At 41.8% G+C, this 17,057-nt stretch overlaps 1 protein-coding gene across 2 annotated transcripts in view; it reads right to left on the bottom strand.

Moving 5' to 3' along the window:
* The window catches only part of PNISR (PNN interacting serine and arginine rich protein), a 37,778-nt gene that overhangs the window by 13,759 nt on the left and 6,962 nt on the right, over positions 1–17,057 (bottom strand). For both annotated transcript variants that reach the window (XM_089665230.1, XM_089665223.1), the window contains exons 2-5: positions 9,995–10,112; positions 9,665–9,856; positions 5,299–5,531; positions 4,991–5,171 (exon numbers count right to left, since the gene is read on the bottom strand). In XM_089665230.1, the coding sequence (XP_089521356.1) occupies positions 4,991–5,171; positions 5,299–5,531; positions 9,665–9,856; positions 9,995–10,082 (694 nt within the window). In that variant the 5' untranslated portion in view covers positions 10,083–10,112. The remainder of the gene's footprint in view (positions 1–4,990; positions 5,172–5,298; positions 5,532–9,664; positions 9,857–9,994; positions 10,113–17,057) is intronic.

Below are 17,057 nucleotides of genomic sequence, written 5' to 3'. Positions count from 1 at the left end.
TGTTGCTTACAGGAAGACTAAACAAAAAAAAACGAACTGTAGAAAATCCCAGGACAACGCCTCCTATTACCAACATGCTGCAGTTTTGTGGCAAAACTGATTGAAAACAGAAGGGATAGGACCTATGTACTTCAATGAAAAGCTAACAAGCCCACAAAAAACACAACAAAAGAATTGGGGACTGCCGGCAGCTTAAAGAGACACCTGAAAGAACTTGAGTCAATGAGACTGGATCAAGAGGCACTGTCAGTTTACTGGGAGCCACTCTTTTTGATAGACTTAGCCTTTCTGAAGATGCTGCTGCTCGGGCCCCATGGTAATATGGGACCTAACCTAGGATTGATCAGTAGGATGTGCCAGTTCATGCGCACGATGCATAAAATGGCACGTTGTTTGCAGTTAAACTTAGTAATGAACCAAACCCCATCATGCTTAAAGTTATCTCGCATACCCAGTTTTAAATTGGAATCCTCAGGGGTTCCTTCTGATAGGCATCTCGTGTATGTTCTATTATTTCTCTGGGTAGCCGTTTTCACGCAACTTATACATCTAACTTGACTGTTCTACATAGTTATCTAATTCTGTGCAATTCTTTTTCAAATGACAGAACTGCCCCATTGGGATTGATGGTGGCAACTCCCATAATGTAAATAGGAGTTGACACTCATTGGTTTTAAATGATTTTTTTGTTACTATACATCCATCTTTGCGCATCAAGTCTAGATCCAAAAATGTGAGCTGGTTAGAATCCGTCACATACGTAAAGGTAAACCCAAAGGCGTTCCGGTTACAGTGGTCAAGTAAGGAGCCCAATATCTAGTTCCTGCTGCTCCAAATAATCAGGATGTCACCAATATATCTACAGTAGAATATGATTTATTTAGCGAACGGGTTGTTATTCCTGATTTTGAGCTTCTCCCAATGCCTCATTGTGATGTTAGCTTAACTGGGGGCATAATTAGCCCACATAGCAGTCACATGGGTTTGTAGATAGAACTGACTCGGGAAACTGAAATAATTGTAGAGGAGACTGAAATCAGTACAGTCCAGATTTGAATTGGAACTGTTTATAGTGCATATAGCGGTCTTTGTTGACAAAAAACTGAAGGGTATTAAAACGGACATCCAGGGAGACCCTTACAAAGCCAGGGGAACAAGTGTAAGCCCTTAGGATCTCAATTATGTGGCTCAAGTCCCTAATGAGAACAATGCTGAAATAGGTTTATTTGGCAGCAGGGAGAGAGGAATTGTATTTTAGGAAGTCATATTTATACAGGGTGAAATCTTCCAGGAATTTAGGTTTACCCAAATTCAAACCTGGTCAGACCATTTGCATGGAAACCTATTACGGTTTCCGAATTTAAAACTTTTTCGGGCCTAACCCTCAACATGGGCATTACAAAAAAAGAATGAGTTGCGGTCACATTGGTCCACAGACCTGATTCATCATATGCCTCTGTTCTCTGCTGCCACAGCCAGGCAGAGATATGAGACGATAACGTGCTTCATGCATTTCACTAACACCCTGTCATCCTTTGGATGACCCTGAACATGACAGGCTCTACAAAATTCGACCCCTCATAAACCACCTCACTGAAAAATTTGCAGATGTGTAGACGCCCCAGCAAAGCATCTGCGAGGATGAGTCTCTCATTCACTTTACTGGCTGCCTTGAATTCAAACAGTACATCCCCAGCAAGCATGCCAGATATGGGGTCAAATCATATAAGTTCTGTGAGAGGGCCACAGGCTATACGTACAAATTTAGGGTTTATGAGGGAAGAGACAGCGAAGTAGAGCCCCCCAACTGTCCAGACTACATGGGGAGCAGTGGCAAGATAGTTTGTGACTTGGTGTCGTCTTTGTTTCGTAAGGGGTACCACTTATACGTGGACAATCTCTATACAAGAGTGCCACTATTTAGACATCTGTACAATCTTGGAATTGGCCTTACGTGGCACCGTGCGACCTAATCGCCGGGGCTTCCCCCAATGGCTTGTAAATACCCAACTTAGAAAGGGAGAGAAAGTCTGCTTGAGGAATGATGAATTGCTCGCAGTGAAGTGGAAGGACAAACGGGATGTTTTCGTCCTGTCTTCCATTCACGCAGATGCGACAGTCCAATTTAACACGGTATCTAGCAATGTTCAGAAACCCCTGTGTCCACGACTATAATCTTAACATGGGAAGGGTGCACTTCAGTGATCAAATGATGAATCCGTGCCTAGTTTGTTTCCCGAAAAGCTCGACACTGGTACAAAAAGGTGTCTATTTCAACTGGCTATAAATAACACTTTTGTAGTTTACAAAGTAACTGGATGAAGTGGATCCTTCCTAAAATATCAGGAAGAGATCATCACGGCCCTTTTGTATCCAGAAGGTGCTGTGGCCCAATCCTCAAATCCAGATGCAGTTAGCTGGCTGCATGAGAGGCATTTTCCAGATGTCCTCTCTGGTACCTCAACCCAAAGGTCACCCCAAAGATGATGTCGTGTCTGTAGCAGACATGGAATAAGATGCGACACCCGCTTATTTTTGTCCCTTCTGTCCTGGCCAAACTGGTCTCTGCCTCAAGCACTGCTTCTGTCGCTACCATACACTAATGGAGTATTAGTATAGGGTACAGCACGGCACAGTTCAGGGCACATATTTACCATTCTCACAAAGGGTCTCAAAAGATGTTAGTCAGGAAATTGTCCATCACATTTTGAGAGACCCGAAACTCAGAGGTTGTTACAAAAAAAGTTTTAAAAAATAAAAAAGTAAAAAAAAAAAATTTTAATTTAAAAAGAAAGTTTTAATCGAGTTTTATTGAGTTCTATTGTTACTTTGTTTTATTGTTAACCGTTTGCTTTACAGGAACACCATTCACTTGTTGGTTTATTGAGTTAATGTTCTATTGTTGTTTTGTTTTATCGTTAACCATTGTTTACTTTACAGGAACACCATTCAGCTGCAGCACTGAATTGTTTATTCTGACAGAAAAAGGGGTCCTGCTCTCAGAATATACATAAGTAGGTGTGTGTGTAGCGCTGTTGGATGAGATTCTTCATCCGCAGTTAAAAGAACATATATGCCGAAGCAAGGGGGCCTGGGGTGGCCAGTGGGTGGATGGCCCTATGTTTCGGCATATATATTTTATAATATTTTTGGGCACATTTCATGTGTGCCCACCATTAGCAGTGGGTGGATGCAGGGAGGTATATTCTAATGGTGGGCATACCACACACTTTTTCTGGCAGAGATATTTCAATAAAAAAGTTGTTTTATTGAGTTACTGTTTTATTGTTAACCATTGCGGTTTCTTTGCAGGAATGTCATTCAACTGCAGCATCGACTTGTTTATTCTAACAGCAATAGGGTCTTGCTCTCAGACTATACATAAATAGGTGCGTGCAGTGCTGTTGGATGAGATTTTTTCATACGCAGTTAAAAAAAAGAGCATATATGCCGAAGCATGGTGGCCTGGGGTGGCCAGTGGGTGGATGGCCCCTATGCTCCGGAATATATATTTTATAATATTTTTTTGGCACATTTCATGTGTGCCCACTATTAGAAGTGGGTGGATGCAGGGCGGTATATTCTAATGCTGGGCATACAACACATTTTTTCTGGCAGAGATTTTTTCTTTTTTTAATTCAGCCCACAGGCTGCAAAAAAAAAAACAAAACAACATAGCATATACACCCAACAAGAATCAGTGACGTACTAGTACATCACTAGACTTTGAGTGGTTATACCAGGATGATGCCTACAGCTGCAGGCATCATCCTGGTATCATTTTCTTCAGTCGGCGATCGGCTTTCATGTAAAAGCAATCCTAGCAGCTAATTAGCTGCAGGATTACTTTTACAAGCAGTGGGAGAAGATTCTCCCCTCCCCCGCTGCCTTCCACGGTCTTCTCGGGCAGTCCTGTGCCAATGGGGAAGCCTGAGAATGCAGTCGGTGTTTCTGACAACTGACCATAAAGCTGATTGGAGACCGGATTGGCGCCAATCAGCTCTATAATCGATTGGAGACCAGAGTCTCGTCAATCAGCTCTATAGTCTAAGAAATCGGAAGCTACGAGCATTTCATCACTTTAGTTTTGCAGGATATAAACAGCGCCATTTGTAAATTGGGAAAGCATCTGATCACACCGATCTTGGTGAGATTAGATAATGTAAGGGCAGAGAAGATCTCTAAAGTCTGATAGACCCCAGTTTTCTCAAAAAAGAATATATGACAATGCCCATTAAAGTTATAGGAGATATTTTCATTCCCTGCAATAGCATGAAGTGATAAAAAAAAAACAAAAAGTACACTCGCCCACCCCGCGCGCACGAGCTTCGACCTTGTGCCAGTATGTAAACAGGGGTTGAACCATGCATGTGAGGTAACACCACAAGCATCAGATCAAAAGCAGTAATTCTAGTACTAGACCTCCTCTGTAAATCTAAAATGGTAGCTTGTAAAGGCTTTTAAAAGCGTTGCCTATGGATATAAAAAAAGTATGCTGTTTGTTGCCATTGCACGGGGCATGCGCAGTTTTAAAGCATGTCATGTTTGGTATCTATTTACTTGGCATACCATCATCTTTTATATTTTACCAAATAATTGGCCAATATAGAGTTTTTGTGCTTTGAAAGTAAAAAAAAGTGTATTTTTTTAAAAAAAATTTCGTTTGGGGGAAAAAAAAATTAATCGCTGAGCGAGTACTATGTGGCATAAAAAATTGCAGCACCCACCATTTTATTCCCCAGGGTGTGTGCTTTATAAAATATATAATGTTTAGGGGTTCAAAGTAATTTCCTAGCAAAAGATACAGATTTTTTTCATATGAACAAAAAGTGTCAGAGAAGGCTTGGTCTTCAGGTGGTTAGAAGAGTGAATGATGTAGGAAACTTTAACACCGAGACAGGCCAGTAATATACCAAATACCCCCATAGTTGTAGGTATTTTCCCCATACAGTTACAACAATACAATAGTTTTCGTTAAAGTGGTCCTTACCAATTTGCAGGGGCTCTTGTTTGGGTGGTATTGGCACAGGTGAGCGTTGCCTCTCTCTGAAGGAAGGTCTTTCTCTTCTATTTGGAGGTGGAGCAGGTGGACCGGGAGGACCAGGAGGGCCTTGCTGCCAGTATGGTGGATGAAAACCACCTTGAGGGGGCCCATATCCACTGGAACCATGCTAGGATTAAAAAAAAAGTACAAATGTTGGGACACAACAAGAATTAATGCTCTTATCCACTTGTAACCATAGAGAATTTTAACAGCTTAACAGAATAGTTGTAAACAGTATAATTATTTCTTCTCACCTGGTAATCATATTGATTCCCTGGCCCCATGGGGAAGTTTTCAGGTGGTCCGCCAAAGTTATGATTGTTCTGGTTAAACATGTGTCTATTATCATTGGAAAAATCACCACTGTCCTGACTATTACTATCTTCAGATGGGGGGACAATATCCATAGGTCCAGGGACAGGAGGTATCCATGGCTGTTCTGGAGGAGGATGGTGTGGAGGTGGTTGATGATGCATTCCACCCCACTCTGTAGGTATTACATAGAGAAAAAAATCTTGATATATATATATATCAGGCAACACTCAGGGTTATTATATGTATAAAAAATTTCTTAAAAGTATAAGTTCACCTTTCGGAGTACAGTGAATATAAAAAAATTGACGCACCGCTGGTAAAATGTCAGGTTTTAAAATGTCAGATGTAAAAAAAGACAAAGATAAATAATTTTAGAACTTTTTCCACCTTAAGCCTGGATTCACACATATGCAGTGCGGTATATCGCATGTGATTCGCACCGCATTCCTGTGCAATTCACATGCGATTTGTGTGTGATGCAATTGGAGCCATACATTTTGTATGGCTCTAGTCGCAGTGCACCTGCATCAAAAAGGTGCAGGACCCTTTTTTGTATTCACACCTATGCGATCCGATTCTGCACATCGCACTGCATCTTGCGGACCGCTTTTGGGGTGTTGAGGTAACATACACACTCGCAGCGGTTCGCATGAACAGGGTGGGATTCTGATGCTGTGCGGAATTTGCACAGAAAACGCTGATCCACAAACTGAAATTAGATAGGTGGAGGGAAGTAAAAATAATAAAAAACTAAAATAAAATGGTTGCATAAGTGTGCACACACGAAACACCTTTTGATTTTATTAAAGCACTGTGTTATTCTCAGTCTTTTTGGGTATGAGTCTATCAGCATGGCACATCTTGACTTGGCAATATTTACCCACTCTTCCTTGCAAAAACACTCCAAATCTCTCAGATTGCAAAGGCATCTCCTGTGCACAGCCCTCTTCAGAAAACCCCACAGATTTTCGATCAGAATCGGGTCTGGGATCTAGCTCGACCATTCCAAAACTTTAATCTTTTTCTGGTGAAGCCATTCCTTTCTGGATTTGAATGTATGCTTTGGGCCGTTGACATGCTGAAAGATGAAGTTCTTCTTCATGTTCAGCTTTCTGGAAGCCTGAAGGTTTTGACTGGTATTTGGAACTGTTCACAATTCCCTCTACCCTAAGGCCCCAGTTCCAGCTGAAGAAAAACAGCCCCAAAGCATGATGCTGCCACCACCATGCTTCAGTGTGGGTATGGTGTTCTTTTGGTGATGTGCAATGTTGTTTTTGTACCAAATATATCTTTTGGAATTCTGGCCAAAAAGTTCAACTTGGTTTCATCAAATCATAACACATTTTCGCACATGCTTTTGGGAGACCTCAGATGTGTTTTTGTTAAATTTATCTGGGCCTGGATGTTTTTCTTCGTTAAAAAAAAAAAAAAAAAAAAAAAGGGCTTCTGTCTTGCCACTCTACTTTATAGCCCAGACATATGAAGAATACAGGAGATTGTTGTCACATGCGCCACAAAGCCAGTACTTGCCAGATTTTCCTGCAGCTCCTTTAATGTTGCTGTAGGCCTCTTGGCAGCCTCCCAGACCTGTTTTCTTTTCATCAATTATGGAGGGACGTCGAGTTCTTGGTAATGTCACTGTTGAGCCATATATTCTCCACTTGATGACTGTTTTCACTGTGTTCCATAGTATATCTATTGCCTTGGAAATTATTTTGTACCCTTCTCCTGATTGACACCTTTTAACAAAGGGATCCCTTTGATGCTTTGGAAGCTCTCTGCAGACCATGACTTTTGCTGTAGGATGCGACTAAGAAAATGTCAGGAAAGCCCTACTAGAACAGCTGAACTTTATTTGGGGTTAATAAAGGGGCACTTTAAATGATAGCAGGTGTGTACTGACTCCTATTTAACATGATTTTGAAAGTGATTCCTTAATTCTGAACACAGCTACATCCCCAGTTAGAGGGTGTGCACACTTATGCAACTACATTATTTTAGTTTGTCTACTTCCTCCCCTAAAAGATTTCAGTTTGTTTTTCAATTGAGTTGTACAGTTTATAGGTCACATTAAAAGGTGGAAACAGTTCTAAAATGATTTATCTTTGTCTAATTTTTTTACATCACAGAAACCTTGCATTTTAATAGGGGTGTGTAGACTTTTTATATCCACTGTATGTTACGTTACACCCATATTTAGGATGTAATATGCTCCTTTGCACCCACCTCCCACCACCAGTGCTACCCTCTCTATGACAGCCGGCAGGGGATCTTTTCCATGCACCCATAGTTAAAATCTGAAAACAGTGCGACCCTGCAGGCAGGGCCAGTGCTAACACTATTTTGTGCCGTAGGCAAGACCAGTTACTTTGACCCCCCCCCAAAAAAAATATTTAAAGAGTAGAAAATATAAAATCAACAAAACATGAAACTACTAAATTCCTTTTAATTTGCAAAAATAAGTGCCATTACATGCCACCAGCACCAATATTAAAGATAAAATCAGTGTCAGACGGACCGTATCTGTGGCTGGCAGTGGCAGGGTGACAGTTGCAATGAGTGGAGGATGACGGATCCACACTCTAAAAGATCCCAGGCTGACATTCCCCAGGCAATGGCGGGAGATAAAAAGCTGTGACAGCAGACAGCCCACACACACCGAGAGAACACCTGAACTGAGTGATCCCACACAGTGACAGATCCAATACAACACACCAACACTGACACAGATCAGCAGGCCCAACAGGCACTAGAAGAGTCAGCTTTGGGATCATGATGATGTCATCACTCACTGACACATTGCACATGAGACGGATGGCCGGCCGGCAAGGTCACACTCACAGAGACACAACACATCAAAGTCAGACATTACCTTCCTCAGCTTCGCCTCCGCTGATGAAAGAGAAAGGCTGGAACTCCACAGTGATCAGCAGCCACCAGCTAGCTTGCAGTGACGGACTGAGTCTGAGAGGAACACTGGAAGGAGCGACAGCTCAGCTGCTACACTGGCCCCAGACACCGGGCATCTTTCTCTGTACTCTCCTCCTCTCTGCCGTCCCTCCCCTCAGCTGGAGGATTGTTCATGACATGGCGACATCCCAGAAAGTGCTCGTTTGTGCTCCACCCAAGCACTCCTAGTTGGCAGTGTACCCTAGGTGGCCTGCTAGTTTGCCTAGTGGAAGCATTGGCCCTGTGTGAGGGGCTCCGCCCACACGGCACTCATTCACAGTTTCCTATGAATGAATAGAGTACAAGTATCATCAGTCATTGTAGCTAAAGGCTTGTAGTTCTCACTGAACTGCAAGTGTGCTGGTGAGCCCTCTTGTAGTTCATTGATCTTTCTGCCATTTAGAAACTCCCTGTCCATGCAGGAGGTATTAACAGACAGCTTACTAAGAGTCTGCAGGATCCTGGCATTGCACCCCCGCAATCTGCTGATCGCTGGTACAATGTTTTACAGGCTGCAATGTAAAAGAAATAAAATATATCTATATCTATATATATATATATACACACACACACCCACCCACATATATATATATATATATATATATATATACATATATATATATACACACACTTATTAATAATACAAATCCATGTTTATATACAAATAAGCCAGATAAACATGGTACCTTTCAAGCCTTCAAAGTGTCTCAGATACTGTTTCAGTGCCAAAATTTTAGAGACCAAAATTTTTATTTAAAAAAAAGAAAAAAAAAAAAAGACCTAAAACCCTGTTTTGCTGATTTTTAGACAGGATTGTACTATATTATCCTGCCTTCAGCTAATAACCATATCTTTTACTTCTCCCATCAGTTCATCCCTCAGCGTTAATACCTTTGCTTCTACCAGCCCCTCCCAATTAGACTGTAAGCTCCCATGAGCAGGGCCCACCTAACCCTCTTGTTTTGAACTGCATTGTTGCTGTATTGTCTCCCTCTATATTGTATTTCTCTATAACAGACATTACCAATTCTGTAGCCCAAGGTGACGCAGGAACTGTACACGACAGCTCTGAATTTCCGCTATGATCAATAGGTAATTTTTTGCACTTCTCGAGCAAATGTACTGTAGCAACATACTTAATTGTGTATTTAACAGTGCAAAGGGTAGCAAATAACAGAAGTTCATTAGGGTTTGCATACACTGAAATGCAGGCATTTCAGTAGTACTGGAATGCGAGACACTTATAAGACCCTAATAGCCTCACTTTAGGAACACAACACAAAGTTATTCAGCATGCATTTCACATATATATGCAATCAACTATAAAATAATTAACTATGTCAACGTGGCTATTACCTGGCTGCCACATTCGATTAAAATTTGGATCATTTGGAAAATTATGGTTGTTGGGAACAGGTTCCATCTGTGGAACTGGAGGTGGTAGATCCTGCCCATTGGGAATCATGCCTTGCGGCTCCACCACTCCTTGACCTGTAGCTTCACGCTGAGCGATCCAAGCTTGGGCTAATGCTGCCCAATCTATTTGACCTAATGAAAGAAATAAGACAAAACACAAGAACAGAAAGCATGAACTTGAGGTACACTGATACAATACCAACCACATACAAAGTACAGGGAAAACAATACAAATAACATATTGATTTAGCTCTCCTAAGAGATACTCACTTGGATCTTGTTGATGCTGAAATGATTCCATCCACTGCTGCTGATTCAGTGGCCATTGCTGCCAAGGCTGTCCTCCCTGATCCCACATATCTGCCACACTTTACAGTAACCACACTACCTGTAACAGAATAAAATTATCCCTATGCTTAGTCACACTCCATATTCAGAATACAAAGAAATAACTGCTAGTAACAATGACATTAGTATAAATATGCACGCACGCACGCACGCACACACACACACACACACACTTGTATTTTTTTATCCATCAATCACTCGCTATATATACTGCGCAAACGTTTTAAGAGCTGTGAAAAAATGCTGTAAATTAAGAATGCTTTCAGAAAAAGATGTGATAGTTTATTTTTTTTCATCAATTAACAAAATTGAAAGTAGATGGACAGAGAGAAAAATCCAAATCAAATTAATATTTGGTGTGACCACTGTACCAACTGCATGCAACAGGGACATGGAACCTGCATGCGACAGCCATTTTTGTTTTTCACGAGCAATGATCTAACCCTCCTCCCTCCTGAAAACTGGAATTTGTAGCTGTAACGTTTAACACACTTCAAAAGAACCTCTTATCTTAATTAAAACACAGAGCTGGCCAGGATGTAAACAGCCAATTAGTCTTGGCAGGATGTCTGTTTTCAAGAACCATGGAAAACACTTTCCTCTGCTCTATCATAAAACAATAATAACTCAGTCAAGCAAATCACACATGACCTGTAAGGCCATTAAGGCTCTAGGAAAGCAGAGCATATCATAAAACGTCTACTCCACATGTAAAAATTCCACATAAAATTCACAGAAATCAACAGGAACAGGGCACATTAATATTAAGTATATATTTGAATAGGGAATATCATACCAAACAAATCAAGAACATACCAAGACTATGTTAGCACATAGAAAAGGGGAGAAAGCAGTCTCTTCCCTCCTGGGTGACAAAGATATGCTGTGTTTGGTATCCCTGGGTTCGAAATATAATTCTGAATATTAATCTGCCAGTTGCTAGAATACCAACTGCACATATTGGCGGTTATTAATATTAGTGTAAAACTGTACTTGGGAATTGGTCATAAACTTAGCGGCCTCCCAACACCCATCCCTTAAATTGAATTATTGGTCTCCGTCCACACCCCCTTGATATAGAAAAGGGACTGACAGGACTTGTGAAGATTGAGCTCTCGTTTAACATCAATCAAGGAACATCTTAACGGACTTGAGAGCCAAATCAAGGTTTTTGCTTGGACAATTGGACTCTGCTAAAGCGAAGGACTTTGCAAGTATTCTACCTTAACTCCTTTTATTTCTCTGTGGCAATATTGTTCTCTTTAAGTCTTTGTAACATCCTTTTCTGTAAATATTTTAACACCATTTACTTTTTTATTAATAAATCCTATTTTGAAAAGTTTTAAAATCGCTCTCTAAGGCAAGGGTATGGAATTAAAATTCACCAAGGTTCGGGCAGTAAAATTTGCATGCGTCAGAGGTCCGAATCTAATGTAAGCCCCTGTGGTGCACTTTCGTATGCGCCAAACAACGTGTTGCTGCAGTGCGATTTTGAAAAAAAGGGTCAGGGACTTCTTCAGGTTTCTAGCAGGTAGTGCTGACCTACCCACCAAATGCGCATGTACAGATCTGAACCTGTTCTCACATCAGTGTCCTCAACCCCCACTGCACATCACAGTCCCCTCCTCATTCACAGCAAGATCCCTCTTGATGAGTGTCCTCAGCTCACACATTACATCACCCCCTCCACAGTAGTGTTCTCACACTTCCTTGACATTAACCCCCCCCCCCCCCCAACAGTACTGTCCTCAGCCTCCACAAACCACAGTCCTTAGCCCCCCCACATTACTGTCCTCAGCCCCTCCTTCACACTAATCTCCTTAGCCCCTTTAACTTCGCCTCCGCCCCCACTGTCCTACCTTACACAGACAGTGATTGATTGCTAGGACTGCCCTTCATCCTGCCAACCAATCACCTGCTTGTTAACCTCTGGCAGCTCCCACCCTCTGGATGGGACAGTGACTCAGTCCACCATTTAGTGATGCCTACTGTAAGGTTTTCAATGCAAACTAAAGAATCCCTGTCTCTTGAAGAATTCTACTGTAGACAATCCTCTGAAAATACTTGTCTGTGGTGACAGTGTGTGTTACAGATTTTTATTGTTCACATTTGTTCTTGCACACATTGTGAAGGGTTGATAGTCCCAAAGCTATCTGGTGGCAGCTTGGAGTTTGAAGGGTTAATTGCGTAATTTCTTAACTCAGTGACAATCGCTCTTAGGCTGCTGGCACATAGCTTGTGGTCCCGCGAGCTGCAAAATCTTTGAGCAGGGCACAGCTGAGAGGCATTGTTACGCAAGTGACAAAGCGGTGTGAGATTGGCTGGTCCTATGTCACGCATTGGTGAGAAGGGCAGGAGTCAGGCACCGCGTTTGTCACAACCACCCTTTGCCTTAAAACAGCATCAATTCTTCTAGGTACATTTCCACAGTTTTTGAAGGAACTTGGCAGGTAGGTTGTTCCAAACATCTTGGAGAACTTACCACAGATATTCTATTGATGTAGGCTGCCTCAAATCTTTCTCTCTTCATGTAATCCCCAGACTCAATTACGTTGAGATCAGGACTCCACTGGGGCCAAACCATCACTTCCAGGACTCCTCCTTTTTGCTGAAGATAGTTCTCATTGGCTTTATGTCTGGGGTCATTGTCCTACTGCAGAATAAATTTAGGGCCAATTACACACCTCCCTGATGGTATGACATGATGGATAATTATCTGCCTGCATTTCTCAGTATTGATGACACCATTGATCCTGACCAAATTTCCAACTCCGAGGGTAGTAATCATAAAACAGATATGAGTCCACTGCAAGTCCAGTTCATAAAAACGTGTCAAGTGACAAGTGGGAATTCAATGTTGGTGATCCGTGAGGAAGTGGCTGAAAAACGCACTCACCAGAAAGAAGATATATAAAACGCAGTATATATCCAAAGCTCATGGATCCTCAATCCAGAAGAAAATAAAGCTGGTCCGGTCACAGAAAGGTGGGTCCCTCCTTTATGGATGCAGCAACAGATCTTCCTCCTCCCAGTTAGGTGTAGGATTCCAAAGTCAGGGTTCTGCAAGCAAAGTGCTCCTCAAGGGAGTTTAGGGAAGGACACCCATAGTGTAGTAGGTTATGTAAAAGCAGCTGCAGGATGTCTCTCCTTGTTGCAGTTTATCATTTCCTTTTTGTAGTGTGGGTAGTGGAAAGGAAATGATAAACTGCAACAAGGAGAGACATCCTGCAGCTGCTTTTACATAACCTACTACACTATGGGTGTCCTTCCCTAAACTCCCTTGAGGAGCACTTTGCTTGCAGAACCCTGACTTTGGAATCCTACACCTAACTGGGAGGAGGAGGATCTGTTGCTGCATCCATAAAGGAGGGACCCACCTTTCTGTGACCGGACCAGCTTTATTTTCTTCTGGATTGAGGATCCATGAGCTTTGGATATATACTGCGTTTATAGATCTTCTTTCTGGTGAGTGCGTTTTTCAGCCACTTCCTCACGGATCACCAACATTGAATTCCCACTTGTCACTTGACACGTTTTTATGAACTGGACTTGCAGTGGACTCATATCTGTTTTATGATTACTACCCTCAGCGCTGCACTATTTTTTATGTTATTGTTTAAGTATATATCGGCTGCTTAGAGTGCTTAGCTGATGTTTAGGACCAGCGCTCACTGTTCTTTTCCTTTTTAAATTTCCAACTCCATTTGCAGAAATGCAGCCCCAAACTTGCAGGAAGCCTCCACCATTATTCACTGCTGCCTGCAAACACTCATTATTATACTGCTCTCTAGTCCTTCGGTGTACAAACTGCCTCCTGCTACAGCCAGATAGTTGAGATTTCCACTCTTAAGTCTAGGAGGACCAGCTACCATTTTTCTGCACCCCAGTTTCTATGTTTTCATGCATACTTGAGTCACTTAGGCCTTTTCTTCACATTGTAAGTATGGCTTTTTGTCCACAATTCTTCAATGAAGACCTCTTCTGGCCAGACAGTAGATGGGTGTACCTGGGTCCCTCTGGTTTTCGCCAGTTCTGTGCTGATGACACTGCTGGACATCTTCCGATGTCGAAGGGAAGTAAGCATGATGTGTCTTTCATCTGCTGCATCAAGGTTCTTTGGCAGACCAGAGTCTACGGACCAAACGCTGCCCATTTCTTTGTGCTTCCTCAAAAGAGCTTGAACAGCACATCTTGAAACCCCAGTCTGCTTTGACATTTTTACCTGGGAGAGACCTTGATGATGCAGTATAACTACCTTGTGTCTTGTCGTGCTCAGTATAACCATGGCGTATGACCTGTGACATGAAATGGTCTCTCTCACCTTAATAGCACACTTTGGCTGTTCCTCGCCCACTTTTAAGCCTTCTACACAGCTGTGTGTGTTTCAGCTAATTACTGTATTTCAACCTACGTATGACATTGATGATCATTAGAACCTGCATGATATAATTGGTTAATCATACATCTGATTCTAATCCTACAAAATACTGAGTATACAAAGCGTGCAAGTGTAAGAAGTGATACTGGTCTGATTTCATTTCGATTTTTCTTGTGATTGCTCACTTTGCATTTTGTAAATTGATAAAAAGAAACAATTAAAATATATATTTTTATACAACGGCTGCAGATGCCTGTGCGGTGACGTCACCCATAGGCTTACTATGAGGCATCTGTTGTCAGCTACCCCTCCTCTACACTATAAAAAAAAAAAAACAGTATAATAATATCTGGCACATAACCAGGACCAATAGCCCAGAACCAGCCTGATGCCTAATGCAAACGATATGTAAACGAGTCCTTATAAGTCTTCATTTTTCTTACAAAGTCCTTATAAGTCCTTGAATTCCACAAACTCCAATAGAGCACAGGTGGCAGTCACAATCAGTGTAACCAGCTTCCTGATGTACACAGGGTGTCCCGGCCCAATTCTTCCATCTCCTAGCCTGAATGACAGCAGCGGACCCTGCTAAAGGAAAGAGCTGAAGACCTACTACTATCTGATAAATCTGATATTTTAGCCATTTTGTGAGTGTTTTTAACAGCTTTTAATAAAACATCTTATACAGGTAAAACTGGAAAAATTATAATATCGTGCAAAAGTTCATTTATTTCAGTAATGCAACTTAAAAGGTGAAACTAATATATGAGATAGACTCATTACATGCAAAGCAAGATAGTTCAAGCCGTGATTGGTCATAATTGTGATGATTATGGCTTACAGCTCATAAAAACCCCAAATCCACAATCTCAGAAAATTAGAATATTGTGAAAAGGTGCAATATTCTAGGCTCAAAGTGTCCCACTCTAATCAGCTAATTAAGCCATAACCCTTGCAAAGGGTTCTGAGCCTTTAAATGGTCGCTCAGTCTGGTTCAGTAAGAATCACAATCATGGGAAAGACTGCTGACCTGACAGTTGTGCAGAAAACCATCATTGACACCCTCCATAAGGAGGGAAAGCCTCAAAAGGTAATTGCAAAAGAAGTTGGATGTTCCCAAAGTGCTGTATCAAAGCACATTAATAGAAAGTTATGTGGAAAGGAAAAGTGTGGAAGAAAAAGGTGCACAAGCAGCAGGGATGACCGCAGCCTGGAGAGGATTGTCAGGAAAAGGCCATTCAAAAGTGTTGGGGACTTTCACAAGGAATGGACTGAGGCTGGAGTCAGTGCATCAAGAGCCACCACACACAGACGGATCCTGGACATGGGCTTCAAATGTCGTATTCCTCTTGTCAAGCCTCTCCTGAACAACAAACAACATCAAAAGCGTCTTACCTGGGTTAAAGAAAAACAGACCTGGTCTGTTGCTCAGTGGTCCAAAGTCCTCTTTTCTGATGAGAGCAACTTTTGCATCTCATTTGGAAACCAATGACCCCTAGAGTATGGAGGAAGAATGGAGAGGCACACACTGCAAGATGCTTGAAGTCCAGTGTGAAGTTTACACAGTCTGTGTTGATTTGGGGAGCCATGCAATCTGCTGGTGTTAGTCCACTGTGCTTCATTAAGTCCAGGGTCAACGCAGCCGTCTACCAGGAGATTTTGGAGTACTTCATGCTTCCTTCCACAGACGAGATTTATGGGGATGCGGACTTCATTTTCCAGGACATGGCACCTGCCCACACTGTCAAAAGCACCAAAACCTAGTTCAATGACCGTGGGATTACTGTGCTTGATTGGCCAGCAAACTCGCCTAACCTGAACCCCATAGAGAATCTATGGGGCATTGCCAAGAGAAAGATGAGAGACATGAGACCGAACAATGCAGAAGAGCTGAAGGCCACTATTAAAGCATCCTGGTCTTCCATAACACCTCAGCAGTGCCACAGGCTGATAGCTTCCATGCCACGCCGCACTGAGGCAGTAATTGCTGCAAAAGGGGCCCAAACCAAGTACTGAGTACATATGCATGCTTATACTTTTCAGAGGTCCGATATTGTTCTATGTACAATCCTTGTTTTATTCATTGCATGTAATATTCCAATTTTCTGAGATTGTGGATTTGGAGTTTTCATGAGCTGTAAGCCATAATCATCACAATTATGACAAATCATGGCTTGAACTATCTTGCTTTGCATGTAATGAGTCTCATATATTAGTTTCACCTTTTAAGTTGCAGTAATGAAATAAATGAACTTTTGCACTGTATTCTAATTTTTCGAGTTTCACCTGCATACATACTGCCGTTACTTAGTGCCTCCTGTTCTTACCTTACTGCCCTCCTCTAAACTGAAGCTGATGCTGAGACCTAATTATGTGAATGGCCCGAAGCAGATTCAGAATAGAGAAGTATTGGCATCTTTTCTTTCACAGGGTAGATAGAATAGTCTTAGAATGGGGGTGGGAGTAGGCTAAGCCTTAGATTTTGACTTAACTTCCACTATAATTCTTTTCACTGTTGCACCAATATTTTGTAAACTATTTTCATTCTTTTTACATATTATTTAAATCACAAGAGGGGCTAATAAGACTAAGCATGACATGTAAAAG

The sequence above is a fragment of the Staurois parvus genome, unplaced genomic scaffold (assembly GCF_062004578.1).
Source record: "Staurois parvus isolate SC_StPar_1 unplaced genomic scaffold, SC_StPar_1.0 ptg000048l, whole genome shotgun sequence".
NCBI lineage: Eukaryota > Metazoa > Chordata > Amphibia > Anura > Ranidae > Staurois > Staurois parvus.
The sequence above is the reverse complement of the archived record's forward strand: the minus strand, read 5'-3'. Positions and strand labels throughout refer to the sequence as shown.